We start from the raw sequence: 19476 nt of genomic DNA, 5'->3' as shown, positions 1-19476 counted from the left end.
CATGGCTGATCATCTACTATCAATACCCGGTTCCTGCCGTGTCCCCATATCCTTTGATTCCCCTATCCATAAGATACCTATCTAGCTCCTCCTTGAAAGCATCCAGAGAATTGGCCTCCACTGCCTTTCGAGGCAGTGCATTCCAGACCCCCACAACTCTCTGGGAGAAAAAGTTTTTCCTTAACTCTGTCCTAAATGATCTACCCCTTATTCTCAAACCATGCCCTCTGGTACTGGACTCTCCCAGCATCTGGAACATATTTCCTGTCTCTATCTTGTCCAATCCCTTAATAATCTTATATGTTGCAATCAGATCCCCGCTCAATCTCCTTAATTCCAGCGTGTACAAGCCCAGTCTCTCTAACCTCTCTGCATAAGACAGTCCGAACATCCCAGGAATTAACCTCGTGAATCTTCGCTGCACTTCCTCTACAGCCAGGATGTCCTTCCTTAACCCTGGAGACCAAAACTGTACACAGTACTCCAGGTGTGGTCTCACCAGGGCCCTGTACAAATGCAAAAGGATTTCCTTGCTCTTGTACTCAGTTCCCTTTGTAATAAAGGCCAATATTCCATTAGCCTTCTTCACTGCCTGCTGCACTTGCTCATTCACCTTCAGTGACTGATGAACAAGTACTCCTAGATCTCTTTGTATTTCTCCCTTACCTAACTCTACACCGTTCAGATAATAATCTGCCTTCCTGTTCTTACGCCCAAACTGGATAACCTCACACTTATTCACATTAAACATCATCTGCCAAGTATCTGCCCACTCACTCAGCCTATCCAAGTCACCCTGAATTCTCCTAACATCCTCATCACATGTCACACTGCCACCCAGCTTAGTATCATCTGCAAACTTGCTGATGTTATTCTCAATGCCTTCATCTAAATCGTTGATGTAAATCGTAAACAGCTGTGGTCCCAATACCGAGCCCTGTGGCACCCCACTAGTCATCACCTGCCATTCCGAGAAACACCCATTCACCGTTACCCTTTGCTTTCTATCTGCCAACCAGTTTTCTATCCATGTCAATGTCTTCCCCCCCCCCCCCCAATGCCATGAGCTCTGATTTTACCCACCAATCTCCTATGTAGGACCTTATCAAATGCCTTCTGAAAATCGAGGTACACTACATCCACTGGATCTCCATTGTCTAACTTCCTGGTTACATCCTCGAAAAACTCCAATAGATTAGTCAAGCATGATTTGCCCTTGGTAAATCCATGCTGGCTCGGCCCAATCCTATCACTGCTATCTAGATATGCCTCTATTTCATCTTTAATAATGGACTCTAGCATTTTCCCCACTACTGATGTTAGGCTGACAGGACGATAGTTCTCTGTTTTCTCCCTCCCTCCTTTCTTAAAATGTGGGATAACGTTAGCCATTCTCTAATCCTCAAGGAACTGATCCTGAATCTAAGGAACATTGGAAAATGAGTACCAATGCATCCGCAATTTCCAGGGCCACCTCCTTTAGTACCCTAGGATGCAGACCATCTGGACCTGGGGATTTGTCAGCCTTCAGTCCCATCAGTCTACTCATCACCGTTTCCTTCCTAATGTCAATCTGTTTCATTTCCTCTGTTACCCTATGTCCTTGGCCCATTCATACATCTGGGAGATTGCTTGTGTCTTCCCTAGTGAAGACAGATCTAAAGTACTTATTAAATTCTTCTGCCATTTCTCTGTTTCCCATAACAATTTCACCCAATTCATTCTTCAAGGGCCCAACATTGTTCTTAACTATCTTCTTTCTCTTCACATACCTAAAAAAGCTTTTGCTATACTCCTTTATATTCCTGGCTAGCTTGCGTTCGTACTTCATTTTTTCTTCCCGTATTGCCTTTTTAGTTAAGTTCTGTTGTTCCTTAAAAATTTCTCAATCATCTGTCCTCCCACTCACCTTAGCTCTGTCATACTTCCTTTTTTTTAATACTGTGCAATCTTTGACTTCCTTTGTCAACCACTGTGGCCCCTTTCCCCCCTTTGAATCCTTCCTGCTCCGGGGGATGAACTGATTTTGCACCTTGTGCATTATTCCCAAGAATACCTGCCATTGCTGTTCCACTGTCTTTTCTGCTAGGATATCCGTCCAGTTAACTTTGGCCAGCTTCTCCCTCATGGCTCCATAGTCTCCCCTGTTCAACTGCAACACTGACACCTCCGATCTGCCCTTATCCTTCTCAAATTGCAGATAAAAACTATCATATTATGGTCACTACCTCCTAATGGCTCCTTTACTTCAAGATCGCTTATCAAATCCTGTTCATTACACAAGACTAAATCCAGAATAGCCTTGTCCCTGGTCGGCTCTCGTACAAGCTGTTCCAAGAATGCATCCCGTAGGCACTCTACAAACTCCCTAACCTGGGGTCCAGCACCTACCTGATTCTCCCAGTTCACCTACATGTTGAGATCCCCCATAACTACTGTGACATTACCTTTGCCACATGCCAATGTTAACTCCCTATTCAACTTGCACCCAATATCCATGCTACTGTTTGGGGGCTAGACAACACCCATTAGGGTCTTTTTGCCCTTACTGTTCCTCAGTTCTATCCACACAGACTCTACTTCTCCTGATCCTAGGTCCCCCCTTGCGAAGGACTGAATCTCATTCCTCACCAACAGGGCCACCCCACCCCCTCTGCCCACATTTCTGTCCCTACGATAGCACGTATACCCTTGTACATTCATTTCCCAGGTCTGATCTCCCTGATTTAAGATCGCCCCCATCTGTTTTGGCTCTGCACATGGATCATCATTCTGGTTTTCCAGAGGACCAATTTTGTCCTTTGCAATCCTTTTGCTCTTAACATATGTGTAGAATCCCTTAGGATTTTCCATCACCTTTTCTGCTAGAGCAACTTCATTCCTTCTTTTACCCTTCCTGATTTTTTAAGTGTTCTCTTGCATTTCTTATCCTGCAGAAGTACCCCATTTGGTCCTATCTGGCTGTACCTGCTATGCACCTTTTTTTTTCTTAATCAGGGCCTCAATATCTCTTGAAAACCAAGGTTCTCTACACTTGTTATCTTTACCTTTAATTCTGACAGGTGCATACTGTATAAGCCTTGTACTCTCAGAATCTAACTTTTGAAGACCTTCCACTTACTAAGTACCCCTTTGCCAAAAAACGGCCTGTCCCAATCCACATTTGCCTGATCATTTATGATACCATCAAACTTGCCCTTTCTCCAATTTAGAATCTCAATCCATGGACCGGACATATCCTTGAAACTAATGGCATTGTGGTCACTGGATACAAAGTGTTCCCCTACACAAACTTCTGTAGCTTGCCTGTATCATTCCCTAATGGCAGATCCAGTATTGTACACTCTTTCATTGGGACTTCTATGTACTGATGAAGGAAACTTTCCTGAATACAACTTTGTCCCATCTAGTCCTTTTACAGCGTGGGATTCTGAGTCAATATTTGAAAAGTTAAACTCACCTACTATAACAACATGTGTTTCTTGCAACAGTCTGCAATCGCTTTGCAAATTTGTTCCTCTAAATCCATGGGACTGTTGGGTGGTCAGTAATATAGTTCCATTAAGTGGTTGTTCCTTTCTTATTTCTCAATTCCATCAATATTGCCGTAGTAGTGGAGTTCCAGCCGGCTGGTGGCGTAGTGGCTTCAGTGCCGGACTTCCGAGTTCGAATCCAGCCGGCTCCAAAAACCTGGAGAGGGATGGGCTCCGCCAGTTTTCAGATGCCCAAGACACGCCATATGATGCAAAAAGATTGGTGCAATAAGCTTGTCATGACGGCGCCCCAACGACTCCACCAGGAGTTAAGGATGGACGGATGGACACATACATACACACACACTCTCTCTCACTCTCCAGCCTATCTTGATGGAGCACTGCTGTGACAATTTCCCTGACGCCAGCCACCAGTCCTCCTTTAATCCCTCTTGCTCTGTCACGTCTAAAACAACGGAATCCGGGAATATTGAACTGCCACTCCTGTCCCTCCTGCAACCATGTCTCACTAATGGCTACAGATTCCTAATGGCATGAGCTCATCCACCTTTCCTATGATACTTCTTGCATTGAGATATAGGCAGCTCTGGCCACCAGTCATACCATGCTCATCCTTTTGGTTCCTGTATTTATCTGAGGTGTTGCTAACATTTGCCTCCACACCCTCTGCACTAACTGTTCTGGCACTCTGGTTCTTATACCCCTGCAACTCCAGTGTAAACCCTACTGGACAGCATTAGCAAACCTTCCCACTAGGATATTAGTCCCCCTTCAGTTCAAGTGCAAACTGTCCCTTCTGTACAGGTCCCACCTTCCCTGGAAGGGAACCCAATGATCCAAAACTCTTATGCCATTCCTCCTTAGCCATGTGTTAAGCTGTATAGTCTTCCTAATTCTGGCTTCACTAGCACGTGACATGGGTAGTAATCCTGAGATCACAGTCCTAGAGGTCCTGCCCTTTAACTTAGCACCGAACCCTGAGCTCCCTATGCAGAACCTTGTCACTCATTCTACCCTTGTCATTGGTTCCTACATGGGCCATGAGTTCTGGCTGTACACCTTCCTGCTTAAGAATGCAGAGGTCTCCATCCGAGATGTCCCGGACCCTGGCACCTGGGAGGCAACTTGCCATCCAGGAATCTTGTTCTCACCCACAGAACCTCCTTTTTGTTCCTCTAACTAACCAATCCCCTATCACCCTAGCACACCTCTTTCCCTTCTGAGTCACAGCGCCAAATATCCGACTGCTGTAACTGTCCTCTGTTAGGTCATCCCACAACAGTATCCAAAGTGGTTTACCTGTTGTTGAGTGGGAATCCACAGGGGTACTCCGCACTGGCTGTTTAACCTCTTTCCCCTCTCTGACTCACCGAGTCTCCTGTGTCCTGCACCTTGTGTGTGACTACCTCTCTATCTCCTATCAGTCCCTCAGCCTCCCGAATGTCTCTTCACTGAAGCCTCGAAAAGCTAAAGCCTCAAGATCACCACTCTAACTCTGTTCACTCCAATGACGGCCACTGCACTTGCTTTTGCCTTCCTTTAATTTGTTCTTGCTAATCAATCTCAAACACCAGTTGGTCACTGGTCAGAGCTTAATTTATGATGCTGCCATCCGATGCTGCCTTTTTCTACTTAGTCAATCGACCTGATTGAAATCTTGTCCTGTCAAGCTTCTGATGTCCAACTGGTCGCTGGTCAGAGTAGTGAATAAAGTTGATCCTTGATCCTTGTTCCTTGGACTTAACTCTTGAGAGGGTGAGAAGGGTCTTTATTTCTGCTGTAGAGTTAGCCATAACTTTATTGCAGTTACTGAAGAGTAGTCTGGTGTGAGAAGTTTACAGTCCGTGGTTATGGATGAAGTGTGGTTTGTAGCATGAGGTACTGCAAGATTGTCAATGCCTCTGGATTTATCTCACAGGGTTAGTAATTCTTGGCTAATCAGCCAAGATGCTAGAAGTTTAAATTGTAGTACCATATGGATCTTGAAAACTGCATGCAGCACCCTTTCTGTTATCAATAAAATGCTTATCTGCATTCAAGTGTCACGTTAATTTAAAAAGCAAAACTACCTTGCAATCATTTTTTCCATTGCGTGGATACTAATATTTTATTATTGAAACATGTACTGTAATTTGGAAACCATGTGCATCTTTGTGCGTATTTCTGCAAGAATAGTTGTTTTCGAAGTATAATGCAATATAACATTGTATTTTATTCTGTTTGCAGGTATTTTTTGCTCCATATCTCTCACCTCCAGCCAATTCACACAGGAAGTACTACCAATCTTGCAGCAGGGATACTTAGATGAAACATCAAGGGATTATTTTCATTACAGCCAAGCGACCTTAGTGAATAATACAAGGCTACTAAATCAGGTATTGTAGTCTATTTTTATAGGAGTCTACTCTACTGATGCATTTTCTATCTTGGTCTACTTTCCTGCATGTTCTCAAATTCGTTGATACCTTAATTTTCAACAGTCTACCATCTTTCCTCGAAGCTGCTGAAGATCCACGTTTATCCAATGATTCACAGCCAGCAGACTGAGGTAGCTTCACTTTAATCCTACCTCTCATCGGGCTGTGACCCTCAGCTGTTTGCTATCCATACATATCTGTCATGGAAACAGACTCGATGCCCAGTGAGTCCACATTGACCACTTAGTTGGACTAATCCCACATTAAGATCTGAATCAGGTTTATTATCACTGACATATGTCATGAAATTTATTGCTTTGCAACAACAGCCCTGTGGAAGACAAAAACTACGTGTTACATTGAGCAAGTAGTGCAAAAAAGGAATATAGACGTAATTAAGCACACATTTTATTCCCTCAGCATTCTTATCAATTCCCTCCAGATTCTAAAACGTTTATTCACCGGGGCAATTAATGTGGAATTGTGTCACGTGGAATATACTTTCCATTAATCTGAGAGGAGGTGCCTGGGTAATCCAGGTTAATTAAACCCAAAGATGTAATGTTAGAAAGCTCCACCTGTCAAGGGATGAAAACCAGGTTTACTGAATTAAAAAAAAAGAACATTGAGAAAAAAATAACTATGCGAGAATGCAGGCGGGGACAAGTGACAGAAACACAGTAAATTATAGAAACTAGTGTAAAGGGGATTTCTTTTTCTTTGATATAAAGATATAAACTGTTAAAAGTGAAGTTGGTAGTTGTATCTCTACTCTAGTTTTTGGAAATCCTTGGGTTGAAACCCCTGGAAGCGAGACAGTGTCGATAAAAGATTTATTGAAGCTACAGCTATAACAAATACCAGCTATAGGAGGATGATATTGGCAGAGAGTAGTGGCCAAGATCTTTACCGTGTTACCAGGAATTAGTTCTGTTAAATTATACCAAGGCCAAGGCATTTGGTCAAAGTTCCCTTTGTTTAATGTGTTGTGGATTGACTTCTTGTGGATGACCTACCATTTCAGCCAACAAATCAAGAAACAAGACAGTGAGCCACCCAAGATCGCAGACCCAGCAAGGGAACAGAATGCTTCAAGATGCCAAAGATTTAATGTGTTTGGATGTATAATTTTATTTCTCATTCAAAGGATCTGAATTTGATTTTCTGGTAGAACTGATTAGAACTTCGATACTGACTGAATAAGACTTAACTTTGTTTAGAAGTTGTGATGTTGGAGAATTTGTTGTGAAAGGAGTTAAGCTGTATATAAATATTTTTTGAGGGGAGGGATTGAATTTGTATTTGTAGATATACAGACCTGAAAGTGAAACTGAGGTTAACTATAATACTTAAAAATTGGAATTCAGTTAGTTTCCCAACTAACAAGGGATTTAAAAAAAGGCAAATGTTAGTCTGTAAACCTTTAAATAGGCAATAACACTAGATCTAATTAGTGAAATTGGAGTTATAAAGGTTATTCCAATGAATCTCACTGAATCTAACTAAAAACAAATTTGGTTTTTGTTGATAACTGAGATTTGGAACCTAAAACAATGTTTGCATTTTGAATTGGTCTTACACCTGCAAATATTTTGTATATATTGCTATTTTTATAAGCAAAACTTGCCTCCAGAAGTGTGTGTTTTGTATTCACTGCCTCCTTTTGATTCCTGGAGCTTCTGATGGCCCACATGCACTTAGTGTAGATTTTAAATTCATTAGATTTTTCTCATAAAGTAGTGCAGCAACCAGTCACATAAGGTAAGACCAGCACTACACAGGTGTTACACCCGAGAAGCTGAAGAGCTAGCAATACAATGCCCAGATCCCAAAATGGGATAAATAAAATTTATTTAATCGGTTGTAGAGTTTGCAATTATTTTACTTGACATGGAGGCTGAATGAAAGAAAAAAAGTTGCTTCATATGGCTGCAGAATTTATTTCAAATGGTCAAAAGGTGATGTATGGATAACAAGGGTCATATAAACAAAAGACATTAAAATGAGATGGAAGCCTCTTGAATAGCAACATGGTAGAATCAGGTTAATGATTCTGCTGTCTCAAGTGGCTTTACTTTCGTTTCATTTTGTGTGTGGGTTTCTTCCCATAGTTCAAGGATGTGCCGGTTAGTAGATTAATTGGTCATTGTAAATTGTCCCATGATTAGACTAGGGTTGCTGGGCAGCGTGGATTGAAGGGGTGGAAGGGCTTGTTCTGCGTGGTATCTGAAAATAAATAAGTAGAACTTTTAATTTCCATGTAGGGAATTGGTTATGTGCTGTACGTGCATAAACCTGTATAGATACTTGAGGGTAAAATTACATGGTGAGATCGCTCTGATATCACAGTTCTATTTACTTTGAGCCATAACTATGCACAAATAGGCAGTCAGTGCTAAGGAAATGTTTGACATGCCAGTGTAACATGCGGCCTCTTGAATCCAACTTAAAAACTGAACACATTAGAAGTTCACTAAAGCCAGGCTTTCCGTAATTGAAACATTAATTGAAAATTCACCCTTCCTTTCCAAAGAACTTCAAGTTCCGAGGTGCATACATCATCTGTAGTCCATCTTGGTCCAACCATGTTCGTCATGGCCAATAACACGTACCAGTGCCTCTATTTCAGGAAGCTAAAGAAATTCTGCAATTCCCTGTTGAATTTTAACCTATTTTTATCATTGTACCATAGAAAGCAGTCAGTTTGGATGTAAAATGGCCTGGTATGGCAGGAAACTGCAGAGAATTGTGGACACAGCTCAGCATGTCACAGCAACCAGCCTCCCCTCTGTGGACCTGGTTTACACTTCTTGCTGCCTCACTAAAGTGACCAGCATAATTAAATACCCCACCACCCCAGATGTTCTTTCTTCTCCCCTTTAGTGTCAGACAGAAATACAAAAGCCTGAAGCACCGACCAACAGGCCCAAGATAGCTTTTATCAGAATCTTAAATGGATTCTTGAATGATAAGATGGACTTTTGGCCTCATAATTTACCTCATCATGATCTTAAATTTTATCATTTACCCGAACTGCACGTTGGGTAGTTTTTACACTTCATTTTGCATTATTATTGTTTTACCTTATTCTAGCGCAATGCACAGTGTAATGATTTGATCTGAGTATGTAAGACAAGCACGTTCACTGTATCTTGGTACGTGTGACAACAATAGCAAATACCAGTAATAGTGAACTAAGCTCGAATATAGCCAGCCGATGGTGTAGTGGCATCAGCACTGGACTTCAAGAAGAATGGTCCCGAATTTGAATCCGGCCAGCTCCTTGCACACTTTCCATCTGTGCTGTGGTGAGCACTGAACTAGCAATTCAGCCTTGTAAAAAAAACAGTCATAATACTATGGAAATGGCAAAAATGTTGCCTAATGCACCACAAGGCACCTAAAGGAATAACAAGCTTGAATATAGCTGACCACTTTTCCTGAACTTTTAGTTTCCTGACCTGTAAACAGCTTTGCAGAAATGCATGGGGACTGCTGGTGAAAGTTCATCTACAATGGTGTTCCACTTAGACCCAGCAGAAATGAAGAAACACCACCATATTTCCATGTTGGCAAAGATTCAGATTGGGGTTTAGATGTATTTATCTGTACACTGAAACATACAGTGAAATGCAACATTTGCATTAACTGCCAGCATAGCCAAGGATGTGCTGGGGCATCCCACAAGTGTTGCCACATGTTTCGGCACCTACAGAACATGCCCACGATTCTCGGCAGGGCAACACAAGCAGCAACATCAGCAAAACAAAGCAAGGCAGACAACAACAGCAAAAAAAAACCCCTTTTCCCATCTCTGTCACACTCTCACCCACCAATGACTGGTAGGCAATGTTCACACGTCTAAATGATAGAAGTTGTGAGTTTGGGAGGTGCTGTTGGAGTATCCTAGACAAGTAATTTCTGTGTATTTTATAAATGGGTGGGAGGAGTAAATGGTAGGGTTTGTTTGAGCCTGACTGCAACTCTAGATGCTTTAGGAGGTCGGAAAATCACCAATTATGGTTCCCCTCCAAGTTGCATGAATATGTATATACATGCACGTATTCATACAATAAAACATACAAGTTTGGAGCAGGAATAGGTCACTTGGTTCCTGAAGTCTGTTGTGTCACTTGGGTGATTTGATTATTATCTCATGCTCAGTTAACATCGCTTTGATTAGTAATTGTTAATCAAATATCTACCCACTTCCGCCTTAAAAAATACTCCAGAGCTCTCCTTGCTCTGCTTTTTAGGGAAGAGAACCCCAAAGACACTGAGCCCTCTTGAGAGAAAGAATTTTGGTTCATATCCTTTTTAATGGGTGATCACTTACTTCTAAATTGAAGCATCCTGGCTTTAGATTGCCCTGTATGCGAGCTCTTTACCCACTCCCTTTCTCAGCTTTATGCCCTCTAAATCCTCTTCACAGCTCACTTTCCTCCCACTCTTCATTTCATCAGCCAATGCAGCAACCATTATTTCCATTCTTTCATCCATGTCAGTTAAGTAAATTGTAAATTTCCTGTCCTGGAAATATTACCATTCTTCATCACTGGGTCTAAATCCTGGACATGATTCCCAACAGCACTGTGTGAGAACCTTCACCAGAACGGCTATGGTTCCATCTTTTCAACAGCATTTGAGGATGGACATTAAGTACTGGTCTTACCCTGATTGCAAAATTGAATAAATAATGAGTTGTTTAATGTTATTTTGGGCTAAATTGTTTTCTGGTAACCGAGAACTGATGATGATGCTTTATTTATTAATTATATAGCGCAATGATTGGCTGCTGGAAATGAAGCATAAGGGATATACCGAGGAGGAGCTTGCTGAATCCTTTGCTTTTTTACTGTTTGACACGGAAGATCAGGTAAATCCAAAATCATAAGTTTGGCAGGATTGAAGGGAACGGACTAGGGATGGGAAACAGCTTCTTCCCCTAGGTTGTGAGAATACCAAACTCTCTGCCACCAGCCATATGAAGTGCCAGTAATTTATGCCATTTGCTTTTTGACTTGTGAATACTCCTTATTATATGTTAATGTATTTGTGTTATTATTACCTTATGTGTTGTGTGTGAGTTATACCTGCTGTTGTGCACCTTGGTCCAGAGGAACGATGTTTCGTTTGGTGGCATACATGTATCCGGTTGAATGACAATAACCTTGAGCTTGAAACTGAGAATTTATGATTATACTGAAGACTGCTTAATAATGCAAGCCCATTGGCATGTGAAAATATAAGAGCAGAATGGCTAGTTGTGACAGAACTGTGCACCGTATGTTCAGTTAGCTTCATAAGCAGTGAAAGCAGAAGTTAAGCAGTTTATTTATTCTTTCCTTTAAAAAAAATGTTTAACACATCCTTGTAGACGGTTGTTCAAGTGTAAAATTAAAAAATGATCTGTAAATGGCCAGGTCAACATACATTAGACGGGTTCAAAGGAGCTATTGATCTATTAGAGCTCAAAATAGAATGGAGGGCACACACGGTGAATATAAGCAAGTCATCTTGACCAGTAAACACTGGACACCTTGATCTTATTCGAATTGCCAACATTTTATCAGAATGCCTACCAAACCCAGTACACGTTGGAGCCCTTCTGATTTGAGCCAAGATCCATGTTTATACAGGCAGTAATTAAGAATAAGGCCTGAGGCCTTAGAAAAAGAAAGCTGTGTGATGCAAGAGAGAATAGTTGTGTACTAGTTTAATTGTCCCAGGATGTTGTTGATTTTAGTTTCCCTGTTTGATGTCACTTTCAAAATTCAAGATTGTTTAATGTAATTTCCAGTATGCAAGTGTAAAGGGGAATGAATTAATTGTTACTCCCAATCCAATGCAGCATTAAAAAACACTAATATAAAGAAAACAATAATAACAAAAACACAAATACTGTATAAACTTGTAACTAACTCTTACAGCTATTTGGACTATATCTCTTCCCACCCTATTACTTGTAATCTCTGGACACAGTTTATCTACTGATGTCTGTTATAAAGCCACTGACTCTATAATCCAGCTACCTGGATTATACTTCTTCCCACCTTGTTACTTGTAAAAACGCTATTCTCTTCTCACAATTCCTCCTCTGCTGCATCTGCTCTCAGCATGAGGCTTTTCATTCCAGAGCGAAGAAGGTGTCCTCCTCCTTCAAAGAAAGAGGCTTTCCTTCCTCCACCATCAACTGCACCTCTTACATTTTGTGCACATCTGCCCTCACCCCATCCTCCTGCCACCCCGCCAAGGATAGGGTACCTCTTGTCATCACCTACCACCCCACCAGTCTCCCTATCTAGCACATAATTCTCCATAAATTTAGCCATCTCCAACGGGATCCCACCACCAAGCACATCCTTCCATCCCCCTCACTTTTTGCTTTCTGCAGGGATTGCTTCCTACACGACTCTCTTGTCCAATTGCCTCTCCCCACTGATCTCCCTCCTGACACTTATCCTTGCAAGTGGAACAAGTGCTACACCTGCCCCTACACCTCCTCTCTCACTACCATTCAGGGCCCCAGACAGTCCTTCCAGGTGAGGTGACAGTTCACCTGTGAGTCTTTTGGGGTCATCTACTGTATCTGGTGCTCCCAATGTGGCCTCCTCTATCTCAGGGAGACCCAGTGCAGATTGGGAGGCTGCTTGGCTGAGCACCTACGCTTCATTGGCCAGAAACAGTGGGATCTCTCAGTTGCTATCCATTTTAATTCCACTTCCCATTCCCATTCCAACATATCAGTCCATGCCCTCCTCTACTGTTGTGATAAGGCCACGTTCAGGTTGAAGGAGCAACACCTTGTATTCCATATGATTTCTCGAACTAACGTCAATTCCCCACCACCCCCTTTCCTTCACCATTCCCCATTCCCATTTCCCTCTCTCACCTTATCTCCTTATCTGCCCATCACCTTGCTCTGGTGCAGCTCCCTGCTTTTCCTTCTTCCATGGTCTTCTGCCCTCTTGTATCAGACTTCCCCTTCTCCAGCCCTGTATCTCTGTCACCAATCAACATCCCAGTCCTTTACCTCGCCCCCCCGTTTCACCTATTACCTTGTGTATCTTCCCCCCTCCCCCATTTCTTACTCCTCATCTTTTTTCCAGTCCTGCTGAAGGGTCTCGTCCATAGTTGCTACCTGGCCTGCTGAGTTCCCCTAGCATTTTGTGTGTGTTACTTGGATTTCCAGCATCTGCAGATTTTCTCTACTTTATAAATACATAAGATAGCTTATACATATAGATTGATTATATAAAGTGATGCTAGGCACAGATGTGTCTGTATATAGGGTGACTCTGACAGGAAATGATATAGTGGTGGTGAGTGGTGTGCAAGAGTGGGTTAATGGGTGGAGATGTTGATCAGCCTTACTGCTTGGGGAAAGTAACTGTTTTTATTCCTGTTTTATTGTAGGCAAAAGCAGTTTGTCAAAACGGATTGGAGACTGGGCGTAGTGACATGACGACACTTGGAGATCCAATGAAGGGTATATTTATTTTTATGCAATTAGTAATGAATGAGTGTGAATGAATGAGACCATCTATTACAGGAAGTGAAGTCTCTGTTGGGAAAGAGAAGACTTTCTTTTGATTGAGAAATGTAAAGGTGTTGAACAAGTAAAGGCATATTATTCATAAGCATATGGTTTTGTGCTAAAGATTATTTTTTCAAAGACTCCTCTAAGTGTAGGATTTGAACAAAGAGTTGTAAATTTTATTATTACTTCTGCAAATTCACTATTGTTTCTATACATTGAACTGCATCAGTTTTCTTTCTGCATTGACTCTCTTTAAGTTAATTTTTGACAGTTTTATACTTTAGAAGAATCTAGTGCACCAGTTTGTAGTTGACTTCCAAGGTGGGATGTGCTTGCTGGGTGGGAGTGCTCTTTTGATTTGGAAGTGTGTGGGTACAGTCTGTAATGGGGTTCAAGAAGAGTGTCCCTAAAGTGGCATTAAGTACTGTTCACATAGCACATTCAAAGTAAACGTAAGCGACCCAAAGCAGCAGCACCAGGACATTTTCTACTGCTCCTCCTTGCTTTCTGTCTGTTGCACTGGAGGAAGTGGGCTGACACACTGACAGGGCCTAGACTTTTATAAACTCCAACTGGTTGGAGGGAAAGGCACTTGTTATCGAGGCCCATTTGTTGGAGCTGAGTTCGCGAGTCTCTGCAAGTTCTCTGGGGAGGTTGAAGCTTGGTGTCTGCAGGCCTGAAACTGCTGGAGGCCCTTTCTTGGGTTTCAAGGACTGTGTGTGTGCCTGAGTAGGAGGGAAGAATGGGGCTGGTTTTGCCATTCTAGCTTCTTACCCATTCCTTTCCAGACCTGATGAAGGGTCTCGGCCTGAAACGCTGAATGCTTATTCATTTCCTGATCTGCTGAGTTCCTCCAGTGATTTGCGTGTGTTGCTCTTGATTTCCAGCATCTGAAGAATCTCTTGTGTTTTTGTTTTGCTGCTGTTGTCTCGTTGCTTGTTATGTTCTGTGTTGTTCTACCAAGAATTGTGGGCATGCTACGTTGGCGCCAGAATGTGTGGCAACACTAGTAGGCTGCCCTCAGCATACCCTCAGGTGTGTTGGTTTTTCATGCGACTGGCGTATTTCACTGTATGCTTTGATGTACAAATAAATTTGAATATGTGGCAATATGCCAATCCATTTCAGATCCAAAACTTCAAAGAATATTTTAACCTTGTGTAAGAGGGTTCTTCTTTGTGAGGGGGTTTCTTCTTTCTTTATGTTACTGCATATGTTAATCAAAATGGCTTCTTTGTTTTGTTAAAAGTAGGAATGCTTCTTTGTTATGATAAGTGCTTTCTCTCGCAGCTTGTTTGGGTTAAAATTTACTGATAACGAGAATTGTATTCGTTTGTTAACCAATTGGGATGGAGGTTATTCCTTCTTGTGGGTCCGTAAGCTATTGTTGGCGGGTTTTCGGGGAGTCGGCGCGAGGGGGTGAGGGAGAGAGGATGAGATGCTGTAAGCTGAGTGACGGAGCGGACCCCGAGCGGGGATCTGAGGCCAAGGTTTTCAGCGAGGAGAGGAGACGAAGACAGACGTGCCAGGGGTGCTTGGTTGATCACTTCGGGTGGTCCTGAGCTACGAGTCGAGGAGGACGGAGGGGATCGAATGGTGGCCAGAAGACTTCATTAATTGAGCTCCAGCGGTTGTGCACGAAGTGGTTTGGACTTTGATAAGTTTGGCGCCTTTTCTTTATTTTTCTTCGTATATACTGTATCGTTATTAATTGTAGCCCCCAGCACGCCTTAGGCTCGCTCAGCTCGCTTCCCTCTAGGGGGAGCAGCCTTCGGCTGTCGCCAAACTGGATAATCAGCTTGTGTGAATGCTGTGTGTGATGTCCCCACCCTGCCAGATAACAGACAGTACACCGTATGCAATTAAATGATTACTCTTTATAGATATTACTAGAACTAAGTGATTAATAAACGATACAGTATATATGAAGGAAAAGAAAATTGGAAATTTGTTAGAAATTTTCAACAAATTTTGGAAATTTGATTTTGTTGGAAATTTTCCAGTATAATCAATTCAAGTAGCAGTTTTTTGCTTAGGTTGAAGTGTAGTGTGAAAGGTAAAAACACTACTGTAGAAAATATACACTTGCAACATGTTAGATATGGGCTTTTATTTTCAAAGTTGCTTTGTCACTGTATTCCTTAAACTGTGATATGTTTTAGACTTGGGTAATGGTTTGCTGGATATGTGCGCAAAATGTTTGAGTTTGTTATGTTTATAGCAATAACTGGGTGCTGTACATTCTATTTGGTTTTTGTCGTGCTGAGTTTGGATTGGATTTGGAACAAGTTTTAATTTTACTTCCTGCATCCCTAACTAATGATGTCACAACTGCTTTGCGTCGACTTCCGCTCAGAAGTAGACACTGATTGTGCTAATGATTGCATTCCGTGTGCCTGCTACCTTAAAGAAAAGGGAACAGTCTAATCTCCAATCTACTCGTACTCTTGATGCTTGGACTTGTGGTGTAAGTTCAAAGCCTTTGGAATAAGGCTTTGGCTTTAGAGGGTTTAAGTTGTGAATGATTGTTGCTGTGGAGACTAATTAACTTCAGTATTTCTTATTGCTTTACAGGAGTGTATCTTTGTAAATTTTCTGACTTCCTTCATCCTACACCATGGTGGCATGGGAAGCAAGGCTATATTCTTATATTTAAAGTAATTAAGGTAAAGTAACAGAAAGCATTGTGCTTGTATGTTAATCAGATGATCTCTTTAATTTTAAGTTATTTTTAGTGCAGCCACTTCTTTCTGTGAAACTGGTTCTTGGAGCTTTCTGTATTGTCTATCATAACAAAGACACTATTATTTCCTGTACACAACTCTATTCCTGCCACAGTATTTTAGACATTTGGTATCCTTTACCTGCTGGGAATTTCAGAAAACGCATCTCTTTGAACTTCTAAGTATTTCAGCAAACTAATCTTGGAACAGGGTGTGTTTCATTTATTGATTGTATTGTGCTGTCCCTTACATCTTCAATATGTTCTTTTTCATAAGGATATCTCTGGCAAAGCTAGTGTTAATACTGTGCATTGGTTAACACACTGCGCTAGCCACTGAACAGGAGTTCTAAATTTACCACAAATAGATTTGTCCCTCTAATCACACCCATTACATCAGAGTCATTTTCTTTTTGTTGCTTTGTAATTTTTTTGTAATTTCAAAGCTTCTAAATTGGAATTGGTTTATTATTGTTGCACAGACTGAAATGCAGTGGAAAGCTTGTCTTGCATTCTGTTCAAATCATTACACAATGATACCGATTACAAGGTAAAACAATAACAGAATACAGAATAAATTGTAACACTGCAGAGTGCAATGCAATTAGACCGTAAGGCGCAAGGTCCTAACAACTTAGGTTGTGAGGTTAAGAGTCCATTTTATCAAATCAGTGAACCATTGAATTGTCTTATAACAGCAGGTTAGAAGCCGACCTTGAACCTCGTGGTATGTACTTTCAGGCTTTTTTATCTTCTTCCTAATGGAAGAGGGGAGCAAAGGAAGTGTCCAAGTGGAAAGTGTCTTTGTTTATGCTGTCTGCTGTACTGAGGCAAGGAGAAGTATAGATAGAGGCCATAAAGAGGAAGTTGGCTTCTATGATGTGCTGAAAGATCCCTGCAGTTTCTTGCAATCAAATGCTGAGTAGTTGCCACGGTATGATGCATTTCAAATAGCATGCTTCCTATGGCGCATTAATAAAAATTGAGGGGAAATAATATAGCAAAAGTTAAAGGGAAGCTTTTAAGAACCAATAGAAGACAACTAGAAAAAACATATATAGAGAAAAATTGAAATACGAAGATAAGCTGGCCAGTAATACACAAGAGGATACAAACCATTATTTCAGATATATAAAGAGTGAAAGGGAGATGACAGCTGATAATGGACCGCTGGAAAATAACACTAGTGAAGTAGGAATGGGGGTCTAACAAACTTAATACGTATTTTGTGTCAGTCTCATTGTGGAAGACACCAGCAGTATGCTAGAAATGCTAGAGTGTCAGGTGGTAGAAGTGAGTGCCATTATGATTACTAAAGAGAAGGTGCTTGGGAAGCTGAAAGATCTGAAGTCACCTGGACCAGATGGACTACACCCCAGGGTTCTGAAAGAGGTGGCTGAAAAGATTGTGGAGGCATTAGTAATTATCTTTCAAGAATCACTAGATTCTGGAATGATTCCTGAGGAATGGAAAATTGCAAATGTCACTCCACTCTTTAAGAAGGCAGAAGTAAGAAATTATGGGCCAGTTAAACTGAGTCAAAGTCAGCATGGATTTCTAAAGGGGAAACCTTGCCTGACAAATTTGTTGGACTTCTTTAAGGAAATAACAGGCAGGACAGACAAAGGAGAGTCAGTGGATATTGTTTATTTGGATTTTCAGAAGGCCTTTGATAAGGTGCCACATGTGAGGCTGCTTAACAAGATAAGAGCCCATTGTATTACAGGAAAGATACTACCATGGATAGAAGATTGGCTGACTGGCAGCAGGCAAAGAGTGGGAATAAAGGAGACCTTTTTCTGATTGGCTGCTGGAGGCTAGTGGTTTTCCGTAGTGGTCAGCGTTGGGACTGCTTATTTTCACCATTTTACTGTATGGTGGAATTGATGGCTTTATGGCCAAGTTTGAGGATGATGATAACATAGGTGGAGAGAAAGGTGGTGTTGAAGAAAGAGGGAGTCTGCAGAAGGACTTAGGTCAATGAACAAAGAAGTGGCAGATAGAATATAGTGTTGGGAACTGTATTGTTGTGCACTTTATTAGAAAGAGTAATGGTGTGGACTATTTTCTAAATGGGGATAAAATTCAAAAATCATAGGTGCAAAGGGACTTGGGAGTTCTTGTGCAGGATTCCCTAAAGGTTAACTTGCAGGCTGAGTCAGTGGTGATTGGTGTTCAGATTGCTTCTTTTCACGTTGTATGTCAGTGATTTGGATGATGGTGTTGATGGCTTTGTGTCCAAGTTTGTGGACAATGTGAAGATAGGTGGACGGCAGGTAGTGTTGAAGAAGCAGGTTGTCTGCAGAAGGACTTAGACAGATTGATGTAATAGCATCACAGATTCATTGAGAAGTGCAGCACAGAAATAGGCCCATCTAGTCCGTGCCAAAATATGTGAACTGCCTAGTCCCATCGAACATGGTGCACCTGTGTTGGTTGCTCATTCCACACTCTCACGACCCTCTAAGTGAAGAAGTTTCCCCTCATGTTCCCCTGAAATTGTTCACCTTTTACCTTAACCTATGACCGCTAATTGTTGTCCCAACTAACCTCAGTGGGAAAAAAATTACATACGTTACTCCAAAATTAGGCCTCACCAATGTCTTATACATCTTTAAAATAGCATCTCGTCTCCTGTACTCAGTACTTTGATTTATGAAGGCCAATGTACCAAAAGCTTGCTTTATGACCCTATCTACCTGTGCTGCTACCTTCAATGAATTATGGACCTATATTCCCAGATCCCTTACTTCTACCGCACTCCTCAGTTTCCTACTGTTCACTGTGTAAGACCTACGCTGGTTGGTCCTGCTGACGTGCAGCTGTTAGCACTTGTCTGCATTAGATTTCATCTGTCATTTTTCGGCCCATTTTTCCAGATGGTTTAAATCCCACTGTAAGCTCTTTGCTGTCCACTACACCCCTAAACCTGGTGTCCTTTGTGTATCTGCTGATCCGGTTTACCACATTATCATCCAGATTGTTGAAATAGATGACAAACAAAATAGACCCAGCATCAGTCACAGGCCTCATGTCAGAGAGGCAGCCATCTACTACCACTCTCTAGCTTCTCCCATAAAATCAATGTCTAATCCAATTTACTACCTCATCCTGAATACTGAGCGACTGAACCTTCCTGACCAACCTCCCAAGTGGCACCTGAACAAATGTCCTGCTAATGTCCATGTAGACAACATCCACTGCCTTGCCTGCAACCACTTTCTTGGTAACTTCGTCGAAAAACTATAAGGTCGGTTAGACATGACCTACCACACACAAAGCCATGCTGACTATCCCTAATCA

The 19476-nt window shown here is 41.7% G+C and overlaps 1 protein-coding gene across 2 annotated transcripts in view; it reads left to right on the top strand.

Annotated features, from left to right (window-relative positions):
• The window catches only part of LOC140738741 (uncharacterized), a 113388-nt gene that overhangs the window by 15592 nt on the left and 78320 nt on the right, over window positions 1–19476 (top strand). For both annotated transcript variants that reach the window (XM_073066482.1, XM_073066483.1), the window contains exons 2-5: window positions 5721–5869; window positions 10692–10787; window positions 13328–13400; window positions 16026–16117. In XM_073066482.1, the coding sequence (XP_072922583.1) occupies window positions 5721–5869; window positions 10692–10787; window positions 13328–13400; window positions 16026–16117 (410 nt within the window). The remainder of the gene's footprint in view (window positions 1–5720; window positions 5870–10691; window positions 10788–13327; window positions 13401–16025; window positions 16118–19476) is intronic.

This window comes from Hemitrygon akajei, chromosome 14 (assembly GCF_048418815.1).
Source record: "Hemitrygon akajei chromosome 14, sHemAka1.3, whole genome shotgun sequence".
Classification (NCBI taxonomy): Eukaryota; Metazoa; Chordata; class Chondrichthyes; order Myliobatiformes; family Dasyatidae; genus Hemitrygon; species Hemitrygon akajei.
Note: the sequence above shows the minus strand (reverse complement) of the source record. Positions and strands in the feature narration are given on the sequence as shown.